This window comes from Nesoenas mayeri (genome assembly GCF_963082525.1).
Source record: "Nesoenas mayeri genome assembly, chromosome: 1".
NCBI classification, from domain to species: Eukaryota; Metazoa; Chordata; class Aves; order Columbiformes; family Columbidae; genus Nesoenas; species Nesoenas mayeri.
The window spans coordinates 58,735,791-58,759,796 of record NC_137541.1 but is presented as its reverse complement, the minus strand read 5'-3'; the positions used below and the strand labels follow the sequence as shown (position 1 = coordinate 58,759,796).

General features: G+C 38.5%; 1 protein-coding gene across 1 annotated transcript in view; it reads left to right on the top strand.

Annotated features, from left to right (window-relative positions):
- Positions 1-24,006, top strand: part of RFX4 (regulatory factor X4) — a gene marked incomplete at both ends in the record, with an annotated part of 92,318 nt that overhangs the window by 55,039 nt on the left and 13,273 nt on the right. Inside the window, 8 exons of the mRNA XM_080349205.1 lie at positions 1,440-1,540; positions 3,331-3,389; positions 5,068-5,212; positions 8,480-8,578; positions 10,085-10,198; positions 14,453-14,572; positions 15,840-16,001; positions 22,493-22,655. Coding sequence (XP_080205331.1) covers positions 1,440-1,540; positions 3,331-3,389; positions 5,068-5,212; positions 8,480-8,578; positions 10,085-10,198; positions 14,453-14,572; positions 15,840-16,001; positions 22,493-22,655 — 963 coding nt within the window. The remainder of the gene's footprint in view (positions 1-1,439; positions 1,541-3,330; positions 3,390-5,067; positions 5,213-8,479; positions 8,579-10,084; positions 10,199-14,452; positions 14,573-15,839; positions 16,002-22,492; positions 22,656-24,006) is intronic.

Sequence of the window (24,006 nt, the reverse complement as noted above, 5' to 3'; positions counted from 1 at the left end):
ATTCATTAAGAATATTGTTCTAAGAGTTTATTATTAGTGCTGTACGTTTGGCCCTTAAGATTTTGAAGCTGTTCTAATTATGACAAATGTTTTCAAGATGTTCTGCTCCCCTGTGCACACTCTATGACTGCTAAAGTACAGTCAAAGTATTTCCACAAGAAACCTGTTAGAAGCATGGGCTTTCCTTGATAAGACATGTACATTTTTACAGGCTTTGCCCTTCACCCCTCCCAATCTATTTCATTGGAAGGATTAAACAGAACAGCAGTCCTTTTCTCAAGCTGCTTAGTTCTTTCATAGCAAATAAGGAGAGACTTGAGTGTGAATATGGACTTTTGTAATGCATATAAAGGGCCAGATTGTGGCTATTAAGCCATAGCTTGCACTGGAGGGGGTGAAGAAGGGTCTCATTGCAATGGAAGATCCTGAAGAAAATCTTGCTGACTCAGCCAGAACCCTCTGAGGTACTTCCTGGGAACAAACATTGCCTGTCCAGAAAAGCCACGTTTTAGTGGGTGCAGGAGTCATCATTCATTCCCTGTCATGTTGGGTGTCTGCATGGAGCACAGCAGGCCTGTGGCTGTGTTTATTTTACCTGCTCCGTTCTCAGTGCAGCGTCTTAGGAGTGCAAACAGAATAAGCTGCCTGGCTGAAAGACGGAAGGTTCCTTGCATCTTCCCTTTCTTTCTCATTTCTGTGTCTGGAGTATTGCGCCATGCAGTGCAGCTCAGTCTGGCAGAACCAACTATTGGAGTTCCCTGCACAACACCCTGCAACTTTTCCTGGAAATGGCCATTTTATACTGATCAATGCCAAGAAGAATCTGCCCACCAAGTTTAGCAGGAAATGATGGACCCCTCAGGAAAGGGTAGTAAGGGAGAAGAGAGAATCTCACTTGACTAGGGAAGTTCCTGTCCTGTGCAGAGCTAAACAGGCAGGTTGTGCTCTGTCCCTGCTTCTCCACCTGTGTGGGCTTGGCCTGGAAATTCCTCCCCATCATCATCACCCACTCACTGCCTGCAGCATATATGGTTGTTGCACATCCCTGTGTACATCTGTATACATGTGGGTACAGCTGAGCTGAAATCAGAAGCTTCATCTATTATATTCTTTAAACAGTTCTGATTTTATGTTCTTGTGTTTGTACAGAGTGGGAATGATTTTATTTCAAGCTAAGAATACCATTTGTAAGTATCAAAGCAGTGCAGTACAGAGACTTCCATTCTTTGTCAGGTTTTGAACCCTCACATGGTGATGTGTTTTCCTTTTCCTGTAAACATAGTCAGAAGTTTTTCTTCACGCCTACAAACTCAAATATGTCAGCAAGTCTGCATAATAGTGAGTTGTAAATAATTGACTCATAGTATTTACATGTTCATAGATTTTATAGATTAAAGCACAGAGTAAACATGTTCTGATAGACTGATTTATCTTTTCAGTTTGACACAGGTGATCCGAAAGTTTGCAAAGCAACTGGATGAGTGGCTGAAAGTAGCTCTCCATGATTTACCAGAAAACCTACGAAATATCAAATTTGAATGTATGTATTTCCCAATCTCTCTCCTATTAACCTGGAATGCATACAGTGTTTATTGAGTACAAATTAATTGGAAGTGAGGCTAATGTTGTTTTCAGCTTTAAAAACTGCCAGCATTAAAAATATTGTATTCACTTACAATCTCCACTTGTTCATGAGAACCAATTTCATTTAGTGAAATGAGGCACTGCTCAAAATGAGAAGAATTGTCTTTCTTTTCTTGTGGATTCTGATAAGAAATTAATTTTGTTGATAGTAAGCAAACATTAGGGATGATATTAGGCAAAGGAAATTATTAAACAAACCTTTGGCTAGCACAATTTGAATACAGCTTTGAGGCCCTTGCTCAAAAAAAGTGCCAGAGTTAAAAATGAAGGAGATCAAATTACCCTGTCGCCACAGGAAAGGGCACTAGTCCTTTTCAGACATGCTTTGTAGATGCCTGCAGTGCACATCACCTATTGATAAAGTCTGCTTTATTTCACGGCTCTCAATTCTTTGCCTTTCATGAGCACTAAATTCCACACCACAAAGTTAAAGAAGAAGAAGAAAAAAACTAATTTAGGAGAAGGATTAACTATTTTGATCAGCATGGAAAATTAGGTGTATATTTTACTAAGAACAGTCAGGATGTAAATTGGAGCAACTCCTTTTAGCTTTTTTGTGTTATTAACTGATTTATTTTTGAAGTTACACAGAGTTGGAAGTGAAAATATGCTTTATCACATCTTTTTCAGCTCAAAAATGTCGAGAATCTGCAACAGCAAAATCTTTTCTGATCTTATAGGGAAAAAGGAGATAGACACTGTATTTTCTAGTCATTCTCTCAATCTGTACTCTTTAACTGCCTCTGTGTACAGTGCAGAGGGAAAACCTACTCCGTGGCCATGTCTAAGGCCTGTCTGGATAGATCTGCAAGTCTTTGGTAATTCTAATATAAGCAAAAACTTGAGTGCATCCCATCTTTTACGTGAGCCTTTGTTGCTCCTGCAACTGTTTCCTCCCTATCAGAATTTGTGATAGTGTGCACAGCAAATGGAGGTACTGAGAGGAGTAACTGCAAGCCTTGTTCAGGTTTGTAGTTGCCAAGTCACAGATTTCAGACAAAAGATGCACAAAACAACATTTTAAAATCCAAGTATAAGAAGTACCTTAATACAAAGTCCATATTGTTTTGAAAGACCTAAAATAGGACGAGAGAACTGGCAAGTGCCTCCAGGGCCATCTTACCCCATAGCATATTCATACATCTCTTTCAGAAACTTTGACCAAATTCTACCCGAAACTGATTTTAGCTCCTACTACTCCAGTCAGAAGACTCCAACAAATTTTGTTTGCATTAAGTTGCTAAGTAGCAACCTTTTCTAATTTCCATGCATAATGTAGCTATCATTATTTTATGTCCACTAGTTCTTGCACCAACATTTTTCTTTCTATTAAGTAGTTCTTTCTGGTCTTCAGTTCCTTTGTGTATCAAGAGAAAATTTGCTATGCTGAACAAGTGAAGTTCTTCCATTGTCCTCCACATTTCTCTTGTCATCTCATTATTCACAGCATCTATAAATCACTGCTTGTAATATGCCTCTGTAAAACTGATTGAGCATCCAGATTTAAGGTTTTAGGTCAAGGTTTAAAGTAAGTTAAAACTGGGCTATTTGAAGGAACTTTATGTAGCCACAATTGTATACAGGAAACTGGATATATTTTTTTGTTCTTATTTGAATTTAATATTTTTAGAAATATTTTTATTTATTTCAAACAATATGTAAATATTTATTTTTTCTTTTCTGCAGTGTCCAGAAGATTCTCACAAATACTCCGGCGACAGACATCACTAAATCATCTCTGCCAAGTAAATATTTCAGTTACCCAAGTTTGCTGAATGCAATTTTTACTAACTTTTCAAATAATTTTATGGATTGGCAGGCTGGACTTTACCCAAAGAGGAAGAGATCATGTTAAAAGTTTGTCTCCAACATTTATTGTGACCATCTTTACAAAATCAAAAAGTAATCAGCAAAAAAAAAACTTTTCTAGATAACTCAAAACCCCTGATCTTTCAATTTAGTGGGGAACTTTTATCGAACAAAATTGTTACTTGATTTGAAGAGATGGTTCATTTCAATGAAATACAGGAGAGCCATTCCTATGACTTCAGAGTGGTTTGTCTCAGGACCATTACAAAGCAAGAAAAATTTCTATATACCTGACCAAAAAATCCAATTCTAATTGGGTATTTAAATCAAATGCAGATTAGTAAAACTCAAAATGGTTTAACCACTGGGGTTTTAAATAGAAATATTCTTGCAACTATAGCAAGTGAATATAGAAACTACTCTGAAGTGTTTGTTTTTCATCAGTTTGTTTAGATCACAATTACTTATCAAAAATTCATGAGACCAAATTCTGTGTAGTATAAAAAGGGGAAGGATGCATTGAGTTCATTAACATTTCACCCACGTATTGGAGCAAACAGTTTGTTTTCCCTGTCACACTGAAAGCTCCACTTTTGGAAGGTGTATCCTACACCCCAGGTTAATCCTTTGAGTGGTGAAGCCCACAGGAAGAAGATCTGGGGGAGCTCTGCAAGGTGTAGATTTCTTCCTCCATTATTTTAGTGGCGGAGGCAAAGTTGCCAGTGTTATCTTTCCTCAAACATGGTGCATCATCACTGAACTTTGGAGGTCTATAGGGATTCAGAGGAAATCAAGATACAGAGACAACAACGTTCTGCATTGGACTTAGTATCAAATAGTTTACTTACATGAAGGACTCTTCAAATGTATCATTTCCTTGGGGAAGCTGATAACCTTAGTCTGGGTTATCATCTCTGCTTAACTTACAGAGATCTGGTGTATATTATATGACCATGACCTTCTGTCAATCCATTTTCTATCAGCCCATGGTCCCCATTCAACAGCAGACCCCTGTTTCAGCCGGCCAGGAAGCAGATCTGATGTGAAGGCAAATGAGCTCTAAGTTTTTCATGTGGCTGAGGGAAGAAGGAGAGTCTTCACAGTTTGGGAGGGGGGAGGGTACAAACCTGACTGGGGTTTGTTCAGTTTTGGCTTAGTTTTTCTTGTCGTTTTTTGGTTTTGAACTGAAGTTGATCAAGATGGCGCATAGATGAGGTTTTTAGGGACATGGTTTAGTGCTAGGGTTAGGTTATGGTTGGACTCAATGATCTTGATGGTCTCTTCCAATTGGAATGATTCTATGATTCTAAGAAAACCAACGGAGCTGTTAGAGATGGAGGAACCTAGCAATGTCATTGCCAGATTAGAGTTGCTCATTGGGGTTTGTGGTGGGTGCAAGCAAAATATTTACAGCTGGTTAAAGTAGGCAAAAAGACTTGGGAGTTCTCTGTGGTTAGAAGGCCCTGTAACATCCATAAGACATCAAGCTGGTGGGTGGGGGTCCATGAGGAGAATCAACTTAGTGAGCCTAGCTAAGGAAGCGTAAAAGGGGATAAAGCCTATTTTTTAACCTAATAAACCATGAACTAATGAATAGATTGGATTGGATTACAGGCATCAAGAACGGTGATCCACAGTGCGGACATCACATTTCAAATGCTGGAGGACTGGAGGAATGTGGATCTGAATAGCATTACCAAACAAACCCTCTATACTATGGAGGACTCACGGGAGGAACACAGAAAGCTCATCATACAGTGTAAGAGCAGAACCCTCAAATAAAGCCAGGTGAACTTGGTTTCCTGCTGGAAAACAAGCTCAGTGAAAGTAACATAGTTTTTGCAGCCAGTGGTTTGCTTGGAGGCTTAAGATAAATATATCAAAATATAAGGCAAAGCCCTGTAAAGTTCTAATGTTTTGAGGCATAGATCTGGGCACTCTTCCATTATGAATTTCTTTCTAATAACCAGAATAGCCAATGGTACAAACTTGCACCCAGATTCAGGAGGATTTTTTCCATGAACCTGAGCAAAATGAATCTATGAATTAACCATTGAATCTGATAAAATCCAGTCTCTGCAGCTGTAGAATTGCAGGAGAGTTGTCTTTTGAATGGCTTTGACACTAAAGTGGCTGTGTAGTTGAGTTCCTTTAAAACTTTTCTTTATAAAAAGTTCAATTTTACACAGTGTTTTCATAAACAAGGTCATTTGATGGGATAAGCTTTTATCCTGAACTTTCATGAGGAAATAGAAATCCCATATTAAGCAAACTCATTGGCTAATTTAGATTCTGCCAAGTATAGTGAGGGGCATGAACTGAAAACTGACTTTGTAGATGTTGGCAAATTGGTTTTAGAGTCACAGATCTTTTGTAAATATAAAATGTAACTTACATTGTCCAGCAAGTTTTCATGGTTGTAAGCTTAGGTATACCCCTAAGCACACTGAGTTTGTCCCAGGGTGACCAGCTTTGTCTTTAGCGTCATTCATAACCTCACTTCCCTGTGAACCAACCTGTTGTATTGCCATCTCTCTCCTGAGGAGGACCAGTCATCTTTTATCCAGAACCAGCCTTAACGGGGAGCAACCTGGGCAACCAGTTGTGGGAGCCCTGCAAGGGTAGGTTTGCCAGTGGGGTCACTCTTTCAGTGAGTGGCTGGGAAGAGGAGGGGTGACACCTTAGCATGTACACTGGACCCTTCAAGATTGACTTTGGCACCTGTCCCATCCTGTTAACACTAAAAGTCTTCTCCCCAGTTTAGGGACTGGCCTTGCATTCTCTGTTAGCTCTGTTTTCCAGTGAGATGTGCTTGGTACTCTTTCCTCTCCTTCTTAACCCTTGATTTTTTCCTGACATGGCTCTCTTCCCTTTTGAGGAGATAGAAACTTGACATGGTGGCAGGGAGGGTAGGACATAGGGAGACTAGAGACCAGAATATGGTACATCCTTCCATCATCTGTTATGTTTTCAATGTCTACCCAACGTCATCCCACTGGGCGAAAAAACAAAGTTCTCAAAGTTATAATCCCTAGTAGCAGCAACAGTTTTGGTTCTCATTCAGAAAATTTCTATTATTCAGGAAAGCTCTTTCTATATGTGTTAACTATTTAGATATAGACATAAGTGTAACCAAATCAAATGCTATTTTCCTGAATACTAATGGATTTGAACAGTTTTTTTACATATTTTAGGCCCATAAAGTCCACTAAGCAATTACCCAGAAATGGTAATGTAACATGGATGTTCATAATGAGATGGGACTTCACTAAGAGGTGCAGATATGTGTAGGTATTATTCTAGAATTGAGACTCCCCCCCTCCATCTTCGATGTTTATTTTACTTAGCTGAAGATCTTAGAAAAGATCATACTCTATGTGACTCATATTATATGGAATTAAGGCCTGCTTTCACATTTTTTGTATTATTAACCAAAAAAGTATATTTTCTAGCTACTGTAAATGGGAAAAAGTGTTTATTAGCCTATAAGACAGCTTAGAGAAAAATCATTTGGTATAAGACAAGCTCTTTCCTGCTCTGCTATGATAGCTGTCTCTGACATGGTTTCTTCTTTATTCCTTCGTTCTCAGATCCTGTTGCAGTATTTTTAACAGTCGCTACAGGCCAAATAGTTACTTTTCTCAAACAGGTTGTTGTACACAGTTGAATTGCTCCAGTAGCAAAGCAGGCAACTGATTTTTCCACTCTTGTTCCCCTCTTTGCACAGCATATGAATTACTTCATCTGTTGTATCAGGCAGTTTTCGTCCAGCCAAATACTTGGGTAAGGAGACAACATTTAGATTCCTCTGTGATCCTGTTCTGAAAAAAGGGAAGTTGCCCATTCAGTGAAACAAGATAAGGGTGACTCAAATATAATTATTTCCCTTCTTCCTCAGCTAGTGTTTCTGATCTATCCAGCCTTTGCAAGTCTAAATTAAACAAAGTTAAAGTCAGGTGTGAAGCAAATGCATTCCTGCTTGTCTTCCTGATCCAACTTAGAGACCAGGGAGCTTGTTCTTTGCTTTATTCTCAGCCTCTCTGGCTCACTTCTCTAGCTGTCATCTCTGAGATTTGCCTCCTCCACCTCCCTCACTGTCTTTCCTATTGTGGGAAATTCCTTCCTCCTGTTATTTATAATTAAGCAGAAATGGAAATGCATAGTGCATTGAGATCATCCTGTAGCACAGCAGGTAGAAAGTATCTTTCTTCTTGACCTATTTGGCCTTTTATTTTAGCTGAGTTGAAGAACAGTTTCTTAAGGTGTCAAAGTGCATGATTCTTTGTCTTCCAGTCATTGATTCTCATAAACAAACTACAGACTTGCAATTTTAAGATCTGCAGTTGAATGACTTGCTTTTACTCTCTGTATTAAAATATGAATATGTGTATTCGGGAGAAGTTTAAAAGTATTCAGTCTGCTTTTGAAAGCTCTTCTTGGTAAATTCAGTGCATTGGTAGCAATGTGTTTTGAATAAGCAGAAGTTTATGGAAATTCTTTGTGTGTGTGTGTCTGGCATTGCAAATAGATGATTTGCAGCAGCTAAATCATGTTTTTGCAACTAAAGCATTATACAGATGAGAGCCCTGTCAACAATACTCATCCTTTTGGTGCTTAGAACATTCTTTATGCACTTCTAAATCAATTTTATGCACACCCTTTTTCATTACCAGGATCAAGGCCTACCTTCACACTCTTTGTAGAGAACACCATGAATGTTTCTCTTCTGGGCACACCAGACAGCTGAAGCTTAAATCAAATGATGAATTTTAAACAATAATTCCTGATTTGCTCACATTAAAATACCACTTCCAATGACTCTATCACTTTTAGTAGCAAGGAGATAAAAGACCAAGCAAACTTATTGGATCAGCACCAGGGAAGATATATTTGTTATAGCTAAACAATCTATTATAAAAACCACAGCAAACTTGTGATGTTATTGGCAGCTTTTTACGTTTTGTTTCTCTTTTGTCTGAAATGTAACCCAAGTACTGAGGTGGGCTATTTTTTCTTTGTCTGCCAGTGTATCAGGAGTTTGATCACCTTCTAGAGGAACAGTCCCCCATTGAGTCGTACATCGAGTGGCTGGATTCCATGGTGGACAGATGTGTTGTGAAGGTTGGTAAGCAGGAGTAAGGACCTGGGTCACTGATGTGCAGTATGAGCTCCATTCAGCCCACAGATTTCTAGTAAAAAAAAAAAAAGAAATTAAAAAATCAAACCAAAACAACAAAGAAGACAAACATTGGTAATAAGCATGAGTAAAGCAGCAGTGGGCAACATCTTACCAGTTTTCATGCTCAATTTGAGAACTGCTCACACTCAGGATTCTGCTTTATTCTGGTTTTGTCTGTCCTGTCCCAAAAGACGGTATTCACAAATGGAACACAGTTCAGTTTTCCAGTCAAATCAATACTTCAAGGGTGTGGAAAGATGAGTTCAGACTCATCCTAACTACATAGTACAAATGAAAAGCACTATCTAGTCTGGCCTTTTAAGATTTTACTGAAAAGGATATTTAGGTTAGTTAATTCATTTGTATATGTTCAATTGTAAGGATGAAAGTCTACATTACCATTCAGTCAAGGACACATTTATGTTGCCTTTTGAGCTGACTTGGGAGACTGAGGCTTGTATTTTTATTTTGATTTAAGTGTGTGCAGAAACCTACTAACAAATATTTTAAAAACACTTTCAAAAGTGATTAGGTATCGCCATGATTTTACATAGAGTGTGAAACTGGATGACTATTTTAACTTCTGTCACTAACTATATTTTGTACTCTAATAGAACATCCTATTAGAATTTAAACTCTTCATTCCAGCTGTCAGAACTGAGAAATAATTTTTTAAAAATAGTGCCTGCCCCTCTGCTGCAAAAGATCCATACACAAAACAACAGACACTTCCCCAGATTACTTGAAATGTATTGACTGTTTTGGGGAACTTCTCTTTTAGTCAGTGGAATGTGATTTGAAGTTCGGACCTCAACTGTTAATTTTCATGAGGAACCTGACATGAATTTTATTAGCTGATTGGCTGAACGTAATTCTTAAACTCACATATGGCTATAGTAAATACATTTTTGAAGACTTGATGCCTAAAGTGTACTTTCTGGAAAGTATTTTTGCTAGTAAAATAATTATGTGAATTAACAAAACCAAAAAAATGTGAAGGAACAAAAAAAGTTACATTCAATAGTAAACTTTAATTGAAATACTAATATAAATTTTCAGTGTAGATCAAGCGTTCTTGATTATAAATTGCTCCCTTGGCGAAGAAGCAAGAATGAACATGTAAGTAACTAGGTTAAGATGAAGATCAGGGCAATTTTTTGGCAGTCCTTTCACCATTTATAAAGGAAATTCAGCCTTGATGTTGAATAGTACTTTATGTCTTCCTCTTTCTGAAGGCTGTATATAGTTACAAGTTGGCTTTCTGTGTAAGGTTGTTTTCCTGTTTGTTTGTTTTATAAAAAGTTTTGAGTGTATATTTCCATGTGAATATAATGGTAACTAGTTTTTCAGTATGTATGTATATAAAAAATGGATATGTGCATCATTCAGCTGTATCAGGTGGTAGAAATAAAAGTTTCTCTATGTCACATGTATCCTCTTTCTTGCAGGTAGCTGCCAAGAGACAAGGCTCTTTGAAGAAAGTAGCTCAGCAGTTCCTCCTGATGTGGTCCTGTTTTGGCACTCGAGTGATTCGAGACATGACTTTGCACAGTGCACCCAGCTTTGGTACTTTAATTTTCATAGAATCATATTATAGAATCATAGAATAGTTTGGGTCGGAAGGAACCTTCAAAAGTCATCTAGTCCAACCCCCTGCCATGAGCAGGGACATCTTCAGTTTCTGCAGGGTGGAGTTTTCCCTGCTCAGATACAGCCCCAGCAGAGGCAGGAGGAGCCTTCAGGTTTTCAAAAGGGAGAATGATACCAAAACCATATTCCCATCCCATCAGGCAGAAGCCTGGGCTATCTCTATCTCATTTCCCTCAAAATGTCCGAATCATAATAATTTTTACTAATGACGCTACTCTGTCACTGCAAGACCATTTAACACTTTGTTAATGAATCAGAGTTGAGCAAGTTCCAAAAGAATGAACCCAGAACGTAAACAGCTCCAAGCTAGATGATAGAAACTCTCCAGTGCTTAAGGGTTCCTTCTAGCTTTTCAGAATAATGTATGCATTTAAGTGAGTTCTAGGGAGAGAAACAAAGACTGATTTACTGTTCTAAATATTTATATCCATATGCTTTTGTTTATAACTTAGGTTAAAAGTTTTGCATTTTTACTGCATTGGAACTGTTTCTGTGGACTGATTTTTTTTTTTTTTTTTTACCACTTCAAGCAATATATATACTCAGATGATCACAGTGTATTTTTTTTAAAAAAAGTAAAATAATGTGTTAAATGATGGGATCTTTACTATATATGGGACAGAATATTTTTATCTTTGAAAAATGTGATAAAGAAATTTGATTGGAGGAAGCTGGAATACCTGGCCCTGGACTGAATAGCACAGAGATTTGATTATCCAAAGATTTTAAGTTTGGTGGCATGGGCAGGTGGAAGAAAAAGCTCCTCTCTCTCACTCCCTCTCCTGCTCCCTTTTTCTCTCTGCCTCCCTCCCTCCTTCCCATCTATGCATATCAAAGGCACAGTTGGTGGCAGTGTTTGGGTAATGCATCCAGTGTACAAAGTAACTAATTAGTAATAGGAGCTCCATGGTTTTCCCCAGATCTGGAAATCTCACTGTTGTTTTGCTACTTACACGTAATTGCTGTATCTGTTAATGGCTGCTGATACTATACGTTAGCTGGGTAATCATTACTATGATTTCTGTTAACTCACGAAAATTAGAGCCAAATTCTATTTGTTGCTTCAACTAGTCTCTTGAATGACTTCTTACCTCTTCCTCAAGAAGTGTATGGTTTACTACCTACAGCTGGATCCTTTTCAGTACTTACAGATACACTTGAAAGAACCAAACAATTTCATGTGAAAAACAGTAGCTTGCCAACACAGAATAAATTATTGTACATTGTGCTGAATAGCTATCCACTGTGTAGCTGAAATGCATGCCCTGATATTGGTTTCCCTCTATAGCTTACATTTCATTCAACTCATTTAAAAAATGTAAAAATATTGCATTCATTCAGTACCAACAACTTGTTTGTCTAGCGTCTTTCACGCAAATTCTGGGCTCAAAAACTCTGTATAGAGTTTAAAAATACACAGTGGGAGAAATAATAGGAGAGGAAGAGAGAAATTCAAAAGAGTGACAAGGGCACTGGAGTGTTTTTAAATGCTGCATTCAGTATTGCCAACCTCAAGCCTTCAAAATAAAACATTAGACCCCCCAAAAACAAAGACTTTTTTTTTAAAGTAGCAAATCTTGGGTTCTTGTTTGCTTGCTAGCACTATAGTGTTTAGAGTTCACACTACCAAATATTTTTATTAAACTACAGATGAGTTTCTTTTTTTTTTTTTTAAATTAAGGCTGAGCAAGGGTTTTGATGGGAAACAGTGAATACCCTGAGCTTTGTACCACCACATGAAGTTTGCCAGAATTTAGGCCTGTTTTTCTTACTTTGGAAATACTTATCAATAGTAACTACACTAAAGTCAATAGACGCTTCCCTCTGAAAAACTGTAACCAGAAGAAGAGTGAGTATTTTGTGGAAATTCTTGATAATCTAGATTTCCACTGGGGAAATCCTAGGTCAGGAAGAAGGTGATCAGCCAGGTCTGCTGCCTTTATTGCACTGTTGAATTGAATAGTATTTTATTTAACAAGACCTTGAGCCTAAAATATTTCTAAAACCAAATTCTCTCCAGTAGTTCAGTGAAGAACTCCACTATTTACCCTCAAAAGGCTGGGGAAACTTGTTGCCATTTTGGTTTACATAGATATGTGAAACAAATGAAAAACTCAATGTTCCAGGTTCACCAGCAGCCAAATATTTACTCTCCATAGCAAAGGTGTTGCAACCACGTACGTCCCTTTTCTGTGCTGCCTTGCCCAAGAACACAAAGGCGCGTGTTCACCTCCCAGTGTGTGTGCTCAGCTCATATCAGTGATGCCAGAAGCCATGCAGGCATGGAGTGAGAGAATTAAACACAAAGACTATCCAGGTCACAAAGAAAAAGAATGTGCTCAGAGTCACTTTGAAAGCTGAATTGCCAGCTAGAGTTGTATAAGGATGTAGGGTCTTTCAAACCACTTCTTCTGCCCCTCAATGCTATGTTTAAGTACAGAAGTTGGAGTAGGGGTAGTTGTGCTTTGCTGTGATAAATCTGGTATCCCAAGATGAACCTAACTTTTCTGCAAACAACCCAATCATTATGAAATTCAACTGAATTTGAAACTTCTTGCATCTTTTTTTCCCATGGAAGAATTTTTCCTCAAAATGTAGTAGTGGAATTTCAAAAGGAACACATCTATGTGAGGCTTTTTTTTGTCTGGCAGTAGTTGATCTCTGTTTTCCTCTCAGCTGATGATCTTTCTCTGGTTTAAGCCAACTGCTGGACTGGCTATTATTTTAACTTGACTGCATTTGCACTTGCCAGAGTTATTTAGTGACTGATACGAATAGGTTTTAAATATTCCATGCAAGTCTAAATAAACATAGGAGCTTTTTTAAAAAACATTGTATGATCAAATCCTGTCTGGAGCTATTACAGATGCTCTGTGTCATGGAGTCTATTGCATATACTGACCAAAGTTCATCCTAATACTTGTCAATCTTCCCCTGCAGATGAATGTTATTACTTTCAGGAGGACACTACACAGTGTCTAATTTTCCCCTGAAGTGCATCCATGCTCTTTTCTTATGTATCTGTTTTTTGTGGCTATATGTGCTCTGTATGTGCTTCCTCTATAGAGGAAGCATGTAAATCAGAGGATGATATAAATCACCAATGGCAGAACTTATAACACCATGCTATTAAAGTTCATTTCCATTACTATAGTCCATAGTGTTACCTAGTTCTTCCTCTTAACAACATTAATAAGTGCTCCATCTTTAATCAAATCTTACTTGAGAATTTGTGGCAGATAGCTATCCATATAGCCTACTTTTGCTATTAATTTTCAAAGTCCTTTTTGACTCCATCACCCAGATTTTCTTTTCTCCATCCTCTTCCCTTAAGCCCTCTAGTTCTTTAGCCCTTAAGTTTTTCACATCCCTGTCATGACAGTATAAGAGATAGTATCAAGGGCATCTTCAGAGGTAAGCACAGGAACAGGCCAAATGTTGTGCTACTGACATGGTTCAAACTGATAATTAGGAAAAGATTGTGTAGTAGTTTTTCTGCTACGCTATGTTTTCCTAATTATCAGTTTGAACCATATGAATGTATGACAGAACAAAGCTTTGGCACAAGTCTTACCCTTTAAGAAATTTGCAGTTGCTGCGAATGTCTCTGTGGTTGGCATTTAATGGATGTTTCATCCAGTCCAGGCAAAGCTCTGGAGATACACCTTCAGGAGACTCAAAAGGTTCTTTCTACCTTCCTGTTGATTAGTCTCTCATTTCCTTGTTCAATGACACAGGTCACTCAGATAATTCATAACAGGATGTGTCACTAATGCAGCCAATTCGGGATTCTAATTCTGGCAGAAACTTATATCTGTTCCTTTAGATAAAAGGAAATGATTCCACTGTAGTGTAATTGTCTAAATTGTTCAATACTAATGTAGGGGGAGAAAACCTCATTAGGTCCCAGCTCTCAGCTAGGCAGCCTCCTTGCACCTTAAACCACAGTAACTGGTCATACAAGCCTGCATAAATCCAGGAGTCAACAGAGTTTGCTAGTCCTCCGTTTTACTTGGACCTCTTTTGCCTTGAGTAAGAGAGACCCTTCAGTGGCAGTAGTCTATGGAGGCAGTCCTACTCAGTACTGTTTGTGCTGAATACCATAATCATTGGTTTAATGAGTGTATTGAGACAGTTAATGGCTTTTTTGTTTGTTCACTTTATTACCAGGGTCTTTTCACCTTATTCACTTGATGTTTGATGACTATGTATTGTACCTGCTAGAATCACTCCATTGTCAGGAGAGAGCTAATGAGCTAATGAGGGCAATGAAAGGAGAAGGAAGCACAGGTGAGTTTGTTCTTTCATTCATCTTTCATTGTTTTATTCCACTGGATTCACGGTTTTCTGTGTTATGACATTTCTTCTTCTAACTCAATGAGGCTTATCTAGGAGTTAATTGTTTTTCAGTTCCATCATGATTTGAAATAAGTAACTTGTGAGAGGGGGCATTCCTGGTTAATATGTTCTGAAAGAGGCCTGCCTGCTTCATGATGTAACTCTTGGATGTCTGAAACTCCATTCCTAAGCACACACTTGGTGTTTCAGTAAGAGATTTTTGCATGAAACCCTTTACCTTAGTTAATCTATCTTAGCCACCATTGTGTTTCAGTGGACCCAGTCTTGATTCTTGGTTCTCTCTCACCCTGGTTTAATAGCAAACAAATTCACTGATATTAGTAGATTTGTGCAACCCTAAATAAAAGGGAGAGATAAAGTAAGTGAACAAAGACAAAAATCAAAGCTATTATTTCAGGTACGCTTTTGTTCTGAGTGCCCGTACAGAAGCAGATTCTGAGTCCCCCTCCACTCTACACTGACTTACCAGAAGAGAAGCAGGCAGAGACTGCCTTCAGTCTCCCTCTGCTTAGGGCAGCACCTTTTAACAAATGGTCCTCAGTGATCTTTTTTCCTTGAATCTCCTATTAATTTTGGGAAGTTAAACCCCTCTGTCACCTTTGAAATGTTCCATTATTTATTTTAGATGTGGCTTAAATTGTCCCTCTGTAGATTTATAGGAAAAAGATTATTTCTGCGATTAGGATAGTATCTTCTATGCGTTGAAAGATCTGGATTGAATTCATTGCCCTGCCATAGGCTCTCGTTTTTTTGACGAAGTTGCTTATCCTTGTATACTTCCCGTGTACCTTTAGCAGTGAGGACTATCCAGAGTGTCATCCTCTTTAGTCAATGAAGAAATGTCATAACCAAAAGCCACTGGAATCCCCTGGAGATTCTTGTTTCTTTCCAACGTCTCTAGAAGGAGTTAGGAGTGCCTGACTTGGACTAGACTCATAATTTTAGGTATCTAATTGTATATTACAGGAACATAAGCCTTAAGCTGTCTATGCACAAGTTTCCTGTCTATACAACAGGTACATTAAAGGTTGTAATGCTGGATGTTACAGAAGTACTTCTTTCAAAGATTTCTGATTCTTGCTATGCATTTTTTGAAATACAACCTACAGAATTTAACTTCTTCCATTGATTCTTTTTTTCTCAGTGTTCCTTGTCTCTACCTTTAGCTAAGTTTGATGATTTTTCTCTCATCCTACAGCAGAAGTACAAGAAGAAATTATTCTGAGTGAACCAGCTCCTCCAACTCCCTCCCCAGTGCCATTCTCCCCAGCTAAATCTGTCACCTCAGTGGAAGTGCCCTCTGCACCCTCACCCATCAGCAATCAGTCCCCAGAGTATGGTGGGATAACAGCTACAACAGGTAGGTAGGCTTACGGCAACTGGATCTGCTTGAAGATGGTTTTTGCACTTAGTCACCTGAAGTTGATCCTAAGAACATGATGTGCTGGCTTCCCAAAAAGAAATCTGTTCAAAATATCACTTATGTCTTCTCACTGTATCCAAACATGACATGCAATCTAATAGAGAAAAGATATGATGTCTGGATGTTTTATACTTCAAGGAAATGTGCCAGATATTTTAAGGTTTAGTGAGGTTTTCAAAATCCTGAACCACTAGTGGTTCTGGAATCCCTAGTGGGTAAAATGAGAACTGGGTATCTTTAAACATATCTGAGACCCAAATATGTTTAAATAGCTGTGCAAGTTTCTCTTGGAAATGTTTTAAACCTCATTGATTACTTTCATCTTTCAGTGTTACAGACTAAGAATTACATGTCTGAAGCCTATTTTCATCTGTATAGTGTTATTATGGCAACTCATGAGACTGTATTCTCATGGGCCCAGCGACTAAAAAAATCTGTGCTTTAAGGTATTCAGCTTGTGGGCAGGACTGACAGAAAACAATAAGCACAAAACTGGCTTCTTTTTTCATCTGTATAAATGGACAACTGTCCTCTGTACTCGGATGTAAAACTCACTCATTACCTTTCTGATGCGGGCGGAACAGTCTGTCTGTATGATCAGAAGACAGTGTTTTCTTGACTCCTGGAAAAAAAGACAGAAACGTGAATGACTTTCAGAAGGCCTTCTAGACAGTGAAATTCCAGCTTTGATGCTCCATAGTGAAAAAGCTGTATAATCAGAATGTGGAAACCATCACTTTTGTGATGTACTAGAAAAATTACAAAACCTTCTTGAAAGAATGTCAGAAAGTGATGATTTACCACACTGGAGAATTTGGCAGTGGCTAAAGGACTAATAAATCTTTCTGACAAATGTTTTTCATGTTTTCAAAAGTATCAACGGGGAAACACAACACATGGTTGTGGTGGAAAGAGATTTAAGAACATTCGTCCCTGCATAAAAACTTAAGGTTTTCTCGCTGTTGGAGACACTAGCATATTTAGGAGGGAAATAGGAGGGTATTAGCCCCAGAACAGTTAGACAAAAGACATGGCAGGTGAGCTCACTGCTTTAGATCAGGCAATGCTGGAGGTTGTGTATATGCTTGAGTCTTGTTGAAACTTTGATTGTGTGGGCAGCTTGATCTGTAGACCTCATGACCCAACGGGATCGTTGTGATGTTATAACCAGAACTCAGTGTGATGCAGAACTGTACCCAGAAGTAAAAGACAGATAAGTAAGGAACTGTGTGCTCTCTGATGGTGTTGACAGAAATGGAGATTTGAGGGACTTGTGTTTGGGGTGCAGAGACTGTAACTCTGTGTGACTGTCAAAACTATTCACCCAAAGCTTATTCCATACTTATGTAATAGCCTATTTGTCAGCTATCTGAGATTCCACCTTCAGCTTATGTGGCTTAGGTACTTGGCTTAGACACAGATCTGGGCAAGCCTGGCAAATGCATGGATCTTGTATATTCCTCCTGAATCCCACCTGTAACACAAGGGAACGGACTCATCTAAACATTACCAATGCAATTCCTTTTTAATCCATGTTGTTTATTATAGTCTTTTTTATTCTCTCCCTTTAATTTTTTTAATGTCCTGGTAAGTCCAAGGTCTGCTAGTGTGAAGTCTCAAGCCAGAAACAGGATCATTTAGGAACAGTGGTTGAAGTATCTGCTCCCACAGTACAAGCAGTAGATTACGATGTAGTTGTTCCTGTAGCAAAACTTAAGCAAGAAAAAGATTTCTCAATTTTTTAGTTTTTTGGGTTCCCCCCCCCCCCCCCGCCCCCCCGATTTTCATTTTTAGGTTGTTTTAAAAACTTTTGTTTGGTTGATCTGGATTTTTTTCTTACAGTCTGGTACAGTCTCACTTTTGTGATTGTGAAAATAGTTAAATAGTTTCTGTCTAGCATAAGCCACATTCGCCAATGCAAGTAGTGGTCTGGTTAAGATTAAGTACGTATGTAGTAATTTCCTGGTGTTAATTTGGGCAATTAATAATACCTCCACTTCCCACATTGGTCATGTAGATGAACTGATTTTAGTTTGTTCACCATTACACTATGGAATGCAAGGTTCATTCACACAGAGTAATACAAAATAGCAACCCTGCTTCAGCCCTGCTGAAGATGTATTCCATTTTTCAAACTATTCCATATACAGATTTGTGACATTAATATATGGGATATTTTGGAACAGGTAACTCTGTTCTGGAGATAAACATTAAAAGTATATTGTATTGATTTTCTGATGTGTCGTTTATGAGGTAAATGTGAAACTAGGCAAATGCTTTGCAAATCTTGAGAATTAGTTCCATTGGTTACCACTAGCTCTCAGTTCCCCAGTTTAAGGCATCATTAACTCTTTCTTGCTTGTGGCATTAGCAATAAAAGTTAACTATTAAGCTTGCAGTTTCATGTTCTTGCTTTCAGTCAGCGGTCAGTACAAAAACAGCAAATCAAACTGTTGCAATTACATGATACCAAGTAAAAGAAAGGTAGATCCTATGTATAGCATTCTGTGGCAGAACATCTGGCATGGCTCAACTGACATTTTATTTAAAACATTTTGTTAAGTTACTAGACATTTAAAAGGATAATTAGTCTCCATCCTTTCCAAATCACAAAGGCCAGATTAATGATTGTTCAAACTGCAATAATATTGTAATAAAAGTGATAGCTATATGGCTGACTTTGCTATTCTCTCTTAAAGCCCCTCTTAAAGCTGTGATTACTCATTTGCCAATACAATGGTTTTTAGACAACCCAAAATGAACTCTGAATTGTAAGTTGCTCCAAATATGTTAGTAAACTAATCTAAGTCATTTAGTTTCAAGAAACGTATGTGCGACAAAAGTCTTCAGACCAGCAATGGTCATTTAAGGTCACTGTTCTTAAAAGTCTAGGTTAGGTATTAAAGTTATGGGAATCTGGCACAGGGGATGCTTGTACAGAGCTACCACCTCTCTTATTTGTGTATGTGAGTAGAAAAAATTTCTGGTTTTCTCCTAAATCTTCAGCTTCTGGACTCATGTGACTATGTGAGAACATCAGCTCTTGTTCAACAATCATAGCTGCAGAGTGTAAAAGTCAAAGGTTCCCATTTCAAAAGGCAATTTTCCCCTTCTCAATGGAAGGGTTTGTGTTTTTTCTAAAGCTGATAGTTTAAGGTAATCTCTTTGTTGTGTGTGGCCAGAATGGGTGTCTGACTCCAGATTTCTGATTGTTTGAAGCTGACAGTAATGCTTACTATCAGCAATAAGGCACAGTGCTGTATCTTGCTTGTGCCTGGGTGGTCATTTACTCCAGCATAAAGCAAATATAAAATGCAGCATAATGAAGCAACATTTGTTTCTTTCTGCACTGGTGTAGGTGATGGCACCAATAAGAACAGGGCTGTCCATGAACTGATAGAAGTTCCATTTACATTTGGCTTTCCTACAGGTCAGATGGCCTCTTGGTCAGTATTGTCAAAATAAATTTTTTCATTAAAAGAGAAAAGAAAAATGAGTGATACTAAATGAACTTCCCTATTTTAATCAAACCCTGCATGTTCAGAACACAAAGCAGACCAGAATGTTGCTCAATCGCTATTGTTTTTGCTTATTTCAGAAAGCAGTTCAGTTGGCTTCAGTCATATCTAAAAGAGACTTCATCTCCTGGAGTTCAGTTCTGCAGCCAGCTGAGGAGATTAATCATATAGGACTGGGAGAGAAGCGGGTATTAAAGAGCTAACTATGAAAAAAATTTCAGACTTATTCATCCTTTTCCACCCACCACAATGTTTGCAGTATCCTGGCTGACCTGAAATATACATACACACAATCTGCAAATCTGTTGTTGTCTTCTGTCCTTCCTTGTTGTCTTTGTGACTAGGTCACTGAAAATAATGGCATCTCTTCCACAAAGGCAAGGAGAAGTGAGGCAACTGTAGATTCCCAAGAACATCCTGATAAAAATATTTGAACATCTTTCTGTCACTCTGTAAATCCAGAGCAAGACCCAACATACGTTTGTTTCTAAACCATAGCCTCCAAAAGAAAGTGTTTCTTAGAGTAGCTGTGTGAGGTACTATCCTGTAGTTCCTTGGACAATTCTTGATTAGGAGAATTAAACAAAGATATTCACAACTCTTCCAGTGGAAGACTTATTCTTCGTATTTGTTTCTGTGTAGTCTTGATGGGCACACAGCATGTTACACCCTGAACATTTATTTAAACATTGAACTATGGTGGCTTCCAGTCAGATTGAATGCAAGGAGTGGCCAAGTCTTCTCATCCAAGGAGTCCAGCTTCCCACAGGGAGCACATGAAACAACTTGCTGTCCTGGGCTGACTCATTTTCATCAAACTGAGATAAGATCCTACTGCTTTTCAAAAAAAGAAAAGAAGACTGTCAGAATGGCTGAGGCCAGTCAAATTAACCATATTAGGTAAAATGTAAAGGATCCTTTGGCCCTGTTATTAGCACTTCTTGTTAGGGTGAAGAAGGTGATGAGATTTTTTGGCTCAATGGCCAAGGTTTTTATTGGAAAAGAAGAAATCAGGTCAAAGAAAAACTTTCGGTTTATGTTGAATTTGAGAAGTGAAAAAGTGAAAAAAACTCAGGAATGTTAACTAAAAATAAGTATTTGGTTCTTTTCACCATCTTTATTGTCCTTCTTTACTTTTTTTTCTCTTCGCTTTTGTCTTTTGAATTTAGACCTGTTTTGAAACAAAGTTTCAAATTTTCTTTTGGAAAATAGCGCTAGGAAAATATGTTTGACCTCTTGAAACCGCAACATTTCACCAAAGTATTCCGCAGACAAGCTGTTGATATTTTCAAAACAGTTTTTCTCTTGTTTTCAAATGAAGCTATTTGGTGACTGCATAAGTAGTTTTGGACCCTTCCACGTGAACTGTATTTTCTAGCGAAGATAGGTTTCCTTAATATTTTGCTCAACTGAAGGAACTGTGACCGCTTATATCCACAGAGAGACTGATGTGCCAGCCTCAATTTGCTCTCGGGGATCTCAATGGTCCTCTGCAATCGGAGGAGATGAAAGACTGGAAATTCAAGTCAGTGACAGAAAATGCAGTCATGTGAAAGTAGATGTAACACAAATATCCCTGACCATAACACATCCAAGGATGTTTCGACTATAAGAGTACCAAATCACACCCTGCTGGAGTATTTCAAGCTGGACTTATCTTTTGAAGCTCAGAATGCCTTTGTTCAGTCCCAGAATTAAGCATTTCTTATTTAAAAACATTGTTTATCTGATTTTGCCAAAGCAAATCACATGCACTGAAGAAAATTATGCACATCTGAGAAAGGCTTTTCATTTCCAAAAGCTAGGGAGTGGACACAGACCTGGTCATACAATCGCTTCCCCCTCTGAATTAGGCCCTTTCATCCTACAGGAAGTCCTAGAATCCACACTGAAAAAAAAATGAGTCACCTCCTGCAATTCCTTTTAGCTGGTGAAAAAGAGTAAAGAGTGCCCAGAGACCCCCAAACTAGCGTTCGTACTGGGTTAAATTCAGTGTTCTGGTCCTCATTTGCAGGGTAATCTCAGCCAGTATGGTCATGACCTCCAGCAAGAGCTATGTTAAACTGGAACAATGGATCTGTCAGCCTCCTGAGTGAAAGGGGTGTGTGCGAAGGACAAAGGTTTCTCAGCAGCTGGCCAATGAATCTGAAGTTCCTGCCTGGAAGGGATCAGAATGATTAAAAATCTCAGCAACTTCCAAGCAAAATGGAAAACCCGCTTCTTTGCTTTACTCTTCCTACAAATATTCTACATGAAAAAATAAATTAAGACCAGTCTTGCAGCATCAAAAGAATAAAGAAATCTTATTTGTGGGAAGAAAATGGCTAGGCTATTTCTGTCTATATATTGGTTATAATTTTGAGTTCTAGCACTGTGTTGCCACCACAAAGGCTAGTACCTAGTTGGATGGAACAGATGCAAGCTGCAAAAGGGTTCGAGAAATTTATTTGCCTAACACTAATTTTGTTCTAATCCTTCATTGTTCTGGTCATACTTCCTGCTTCAGTCCAGGCCTGATCAGTCTCAGAGATAAACAGGCCAGCAGCTCGCTCCATGTGAGAGAGACCTCAGGGCTTGGTGCATCGTGCCTGAGAAATATTAGCACTGGTGGTCTTCCATTTCTACATCCCATTCAATTTTTTTCTGAAAAATATTTTCAACACCACACTGAAAGTTCACAGTATGAGCCGTTCCAGATAGGTCTCCTACCTCTGGTCCTTTGCATGCTCCAGCTGATCTATTTGTATTTTTATTTATGTCTCAGATACAACTGCTGTGTTCACTTTGGTTGATGCTGTTCCCATTATTATTGCCTATGAGGTTGCTTTCCTATAACTGTCTTAAAGCATAACACTTCTGTGGATGACACATGATGTTAGCTGTGTTCCTTTAATGCTTGTTTGTCTGCAGGAGCTATGCAATCCTATACGTGGTCACTCACCTACACTGTGACAACAGCTGCAGGGTCACCTGCTGAAAGTTCCCAACAGCTGCCCTGCATGAGAAGTCCACATGTACCATCATCATCTGTCACACATCGGATACCTGTTTATCCCCACAGAGAAGAACACGGGTAAGTCGTTTCCCAGTGTCTTGGTGGTTTCTTTGTTTTGGGGTTTGTTTGGTTGGTTGGGGTTTTTGAAATGGTTTTTGCATTAATTTATGCTTACGGTTTTGAGGGTTTTTTTTGGAAATACAGTGAAATCTGTTTCTTGATGTAGAAAGTCTATATTGCAAAGATGCCAGTACCATTTTTCTTTGGCTGTTGTTACTCTTGTATGATTATAATATATCCCAGCTGTATAATATCATTTATTTCTATTTAAAAACATCGTAGGCCTGGAGAATATTTTATAAAAGAGAAGGCTTCAGTAGATTTCTTCTCTGATTCATTTTCCTGGGCCATTTTCCATCCCAAAGGTTAGTTGTGCCCAAAGAACAACTCTGCTATAGCATATCTCAGGACAGGTGATCCTTCTCCTCTATTCAGCACTGCTGGCACCACATCTGGATCCAATTCTGTTCTCCCCAGTAGAAGACAGACACAGGCACACTGGAGTTAGTCCAGAAAATGACCACTTAGATGACTATAGTCTCCTTCTCTGGAGACATTCAAAACCCGGCTGGACACATTCCTGTGTAGCCTCATCCAGATGTTCCTGCTCCGGCAGGGGGGTTGAACTAGATGATCTTTTGAGGTCCCTTCCAATCCCTAACATTCTGTGATTCTGTGGTTATAGGACTGCAGCATCTGTCATACAAAGAGACTGAGAGATCTGGAACTGTTTAGCGTCAGGCAGAGGAGGCTCAGGGAGGGTCTTATCAATGTGTACAGATGCCTACTGGGGGATGTAAAGACGATGGAGACAGATTCTTCTCAGTGGTATTTAGTGACAGGACATGATGGCACAAATAGAAATACAAGAAATTCTGTTTAAACATTAAAAAACAAAAAACCTGTTTTACTCTAAGTATGATCAAACACTAGAGCAGGTTACCCAGAAGGGCTATGGAGTCTCTGTCCTTGCTGATGGACAAAATCCATCTGGACATGATCCTCGACATTGTGCTCTAGTGGACCCTGCTTTGAGCAGGAGGGTTAGACTAGACAATCTCCACAGGTCCCTTCCAACCTCAGTGATTCAATGGTTCTATGACTACTGTTAGAACTGCAGATAGAAAATGTCCAACATTTGGAGAAATAGCCCCATATTCACCATAGTATTCTAATCCCATCTTCATTACCAAAATTTGCTCAAGGCTCTCAATGAAAATAGTTATGGTATAATTTTATGTAAAATTATTTGATCTTGGAAAACTTTGGTCACTAAGTCTCTCAGTGCTCTTTTCGTCAAGCAACACTTCTTCTGTGCCATGCTGATTTGAGTGAGTGTATATCTCACAGGTATCCACAACTGAAAAGA